Below are 3,768 nucleotides of genomic sequence, written 5' to 3' on the forward strand. Positions count from 1 at the left end.
ATGTCTCAACTCTGTATATTTTTTTATATTTTATTTATTGCTGACTCTATTTAATTTTGTAAAATATGTGTATACACACACACACACACACACACACACACACACACACACACACACACACACACGTAGAAAAACATTTAGCATACACATCCAGAAAAATTTTTTTGCATATACTATTATATATTGTACATATATTTATTAGTTTCAGATTTAGCCATTCGTATATTTTGCCTGTTTATGTTCTTGTATTTTGCACAACTCTGTTGCTTGTGAAGCTCACACACAAGAATTTCACTCGCATGTGCTGTACCAATGTACCTGCACATGTGATGTGACAATAAAAGTGATATGATTGATTTGATTTTGATTTGGATGCAGACTTCTTCCTGTACCATTGCTTGAAGAAGGTGTCTTCCAGAAACTGGCAGTAGGACTGGGAGTTGAGCTTGACTCCATCCTCAACCCGAAAAGGCCCCACAAGCTCATCTTTGATGATACCAGCCCAAACCAGTACTCCACCTCCACCTTGCTGGCGTCTGAGTCGGACTGGAGCTCTCTGCCCTTTACCAATCCAGCCACGGGCCCATCCATCTGGCCCATCAAGACTCACTCTCATGTCATCAGTCCATAAAACCTTAGAAAAACCAGTCTTGAGATATTTCTTGGCCCAGTCTTGACGTTTCAGCTTGTGTGTCTTGTTCAGTGGTGGTCGTCTTTCAGCCTTTCTTACCTTGGCCATGTCTCTGAGTATTGCACACCAGTAGTAATACGATGGCACCTGTCCAAGATGGCGGCCAACCAAACCGGTTTGAGAACCGGTTTGACCGGTTTCGTGCGTGTGCGCATGCGCGTTCAGTAATACGATGGCACCTGTCCAAGATGGCGGCCAACCAAACCGGTTTGAGAACCGGTTTGACCGGTTTCGTGCGTGTGCGCATGCGCGTTCAGTAATTCGATGGCACTAGTCCAAGATGGCGGCCAGCCAAACCGATTTGACCAGTTTCGTGTGTGTGTGCGCATGCGTGTTCAGGTGTTCTTACCCTCTGGGCGGGAACGACTCCTCCTAGTGGGTTGTGCTAGGTTGTATGGGTATAAAAGCGATCCTTTCACATTCTAAGAGCATCACCGCCACGGTCTGAGGAGCACCGACACATCGCGCTAAGGATCCCCGACGCATCGACCTAGAGCACCGACACATTGCGCTAAGGACCCCCGACGCATCGACCTAGAGCACCGACACATTGCGCTAAGGATCCCCGACGCATCGACCTAGAGCACCGACACATTGCGCTAAGGATACCCGACGCATCGACCTAGAGCACCGACACATCGCGCTCGCTAAGGATCCCCGACGCATCGACCTATGGAGCTCGGAATGACACCCAGCCAGGACATCGCCCATGCCATAGGCACTCTAGGTATGTCTTCAGGAGTATGCAGTCGGGGTCCTCAACGTAAAAAGCAACGCTGTGGAAATGACGCAGATGGAACTGTATTCAAGTTAGAATATCGAGGCGTCGAAGGGTATGTGTATGCCATTAAATATACCGAAGGGACAGTTGTGCTTAGTGTAGATTGTGGTGAGGGATTGTTTTGGGGGGAAGCCCAAGTCATGTCTACTAAAAACTGGAAGCTCTTCCGCACCGTAGTGTGTGCGGACCTGGACAATGTGGGTTTCCCAGAGCTGCTGTATGTTTCCCAGTGGAACAGTGCATCAGGCCCTGAGCTTTACAGGGTTGAGGCTGATCGTTTCAATCGCAACCCCGACGACTTTATTTTTCTCAGTGTATGTGATGACAGGGATAGTCTTATTGCTTCCAGAGGGCTTGAAAACTGGAGGTTAAATCCATACCCTCTAAACCTCGAAGAGCGCACAAGATGGTTTAAGGACTTGTTTTTTATACAGTGGTGCGACTGGAGAGGTTTGTCGCGTCTGTTTAGCCAGATTGATGACGCGATCAAGAGGGACAGACTCAACACTGCGTACGAGAGTATTAGAAAGCGCCTTGTTTTTGACGATCTGGCGAGTTGTCCGAAGACTGGTTTGCCTGGTACCCTGTGTAAACCTAAAATCATAAGACCTTCCGACAGCTAAACAATAAACTGGTAGGTTTAATGTGCGGGTGTGTGGGGTTGAGTGTGTATCTATGTGACAAATTAAGAGCTTGTGGTTTTCATTTTACAGAGAATGACACGCCCTCGTGGGACCTGTTGGAGTCACCATCAACAGAGCTGCTAATCCCGACCCTCCAGACTCCACCACCCTCACCACAATGCTCGCAGGACCCCCTCATATCAGACCTGTGGGATGAAACTGTAATCGACATCAAACTCGCAACTCTCCACCTGTTAATGTTGGCTTTGAATGAGTTTATACAAGAGACATGTTACGGATGCCAAACAGGCCACCCCAGTCAGGTGCAACACAGCTGCTTGCAGGAATTGTCTGAGTATTTCTTCGACACCTACTATGATGATGTGATGATAAGGCTCCAGACTGACCGATTCATCCCTGCCATCCGGCTGTTTGTACGCTCATCCACTGCAGATGGGTCTGGAACACAAATCCGCAGAGTTGCAGAACACATCATGTGTGAACTGAGATCAGAGCGATATATAGTATGCGCCATTAATGACAACATTGGGCACCTGCTAGATGCAAGTACTTGTGCCCGTCGTGTTAAACCAGCCATGCTCCGCATGATTGGAAACTACTGGGCTGGGTTACATCTGGTTTAATGTGGGGTGTCCAAGTATCCATTGTCTGTGATTGTGTCTTTGTGAAAATTAAATAAAAAGACTTGTTAACATCAACATCATAGTCATTTGTGGTTTGTAAATCATGGAAAGCACATTGCATAAAATATATCACGATCCAGCCCATCCTGCGGGGTTAGCCAGTTTAAATAAGCTACGTATAGCGGCAGGGGAGGCATCAGGTGTAACACCTCCACTATCTCAGGTCAAACATTATTTAGAACAAGACGACACCTACACACTCCATAAACCTGCGAGGATCCATTTCCCCAGAAATAGAGTATTGGTGACAGGGGTCGACAAACAGTTTCAAGCCGATCTGGTTGACATGTGTGAATATGTGACAGATAATGATAATGTGAGATATCTGCTAACATGTATAGATGTATTCTCAAAATACGCATGGGTTAGATGCCTAACAAACAAGACAGGGTCTGTTGTATCAGCTGCTTTTGAAGATATACTTAGTGAGGGTAGGATCCCTGTGAAACTACAAACAGATGAAGGCAAAGAGTTTTATAATGCAACCTTTAAACAGCTAATGAAGCGATATAATATCAAGCATTTCTCAACAGCTAGCGAGGTTAAATGCAGTATTGTCGAGAGATTCAATCGTAGCTTCAAGGGTAGAATGTGGAAGTACTTAACATCAGCCAACTCCCGGAGATATGTAGATATCATACCAGATCTCACACAAGCATATAACAATGCTTATCACAGATCTATCCATATGGCTCCGGCAGAGGTGAATAAGGATAATGAGAAGTCGGTCTTCAACGCGCTGTACAAAACGAGGCCTCAGAGGGAACTGCGCTTTAAATTTAATATCGGTGACACTGTACGAATATCAAAACTGAGAGGAAAGTTTCGAAAAGGATACGAGCAGACCTACACCGATGAGATTTTCACAGTCAAGGAACGTATAGGGAGACAGCCCCCAGTGTACAGACTAGTGGATCTAGCAGGAGAGGTATTGAAAGGGTCATTTTATGAGCCTGAGATACAACGTGT

At 46.0% G+C, this 3,768-nt stretch overlaps 1 protein-coding gene across 1 annotated transcript; it reads left to right on the top strand.

Moving 5' to 3' along the window:
- The first annotated feature begins 781 nt into the window (after window positions 1-781).
- LOC146649358 (uncharacterized) lies at window positions 782-2,845 on the top strand. Its single transcript, XM_085387290.1, has one exon. It carries the CDS (start codon window positions 1,364-1,366, stop codon window positions 2,093-2,095), a length of 732 nt encoding a protein of 243 aa, XP_085243416.1. The 5' UTR covers window positions 782-1,363; the 3' UTR covers window positions 2,096-2,845.
- Window positions 2,846-3,768: the final 923 nt, after the last annotated feature.

Source organism: Rhamphochromis longiceps, linkage group LG17, assembly GCF_057381845.1.
Source record: "Rhamphochromis longiceps isolate RC_006_pf linkage group LG17, R_longiceps_female_GT1.1, whole genome shotgun sequence".
Classification (NCBI taxonomy): domain Eukaryota; kingdom Metazoa; phylum Chordata; class Actinopteri; order Cichliformes; family Cichlidae; genus Rhamphochromis; species Rhamphochromis longiceps.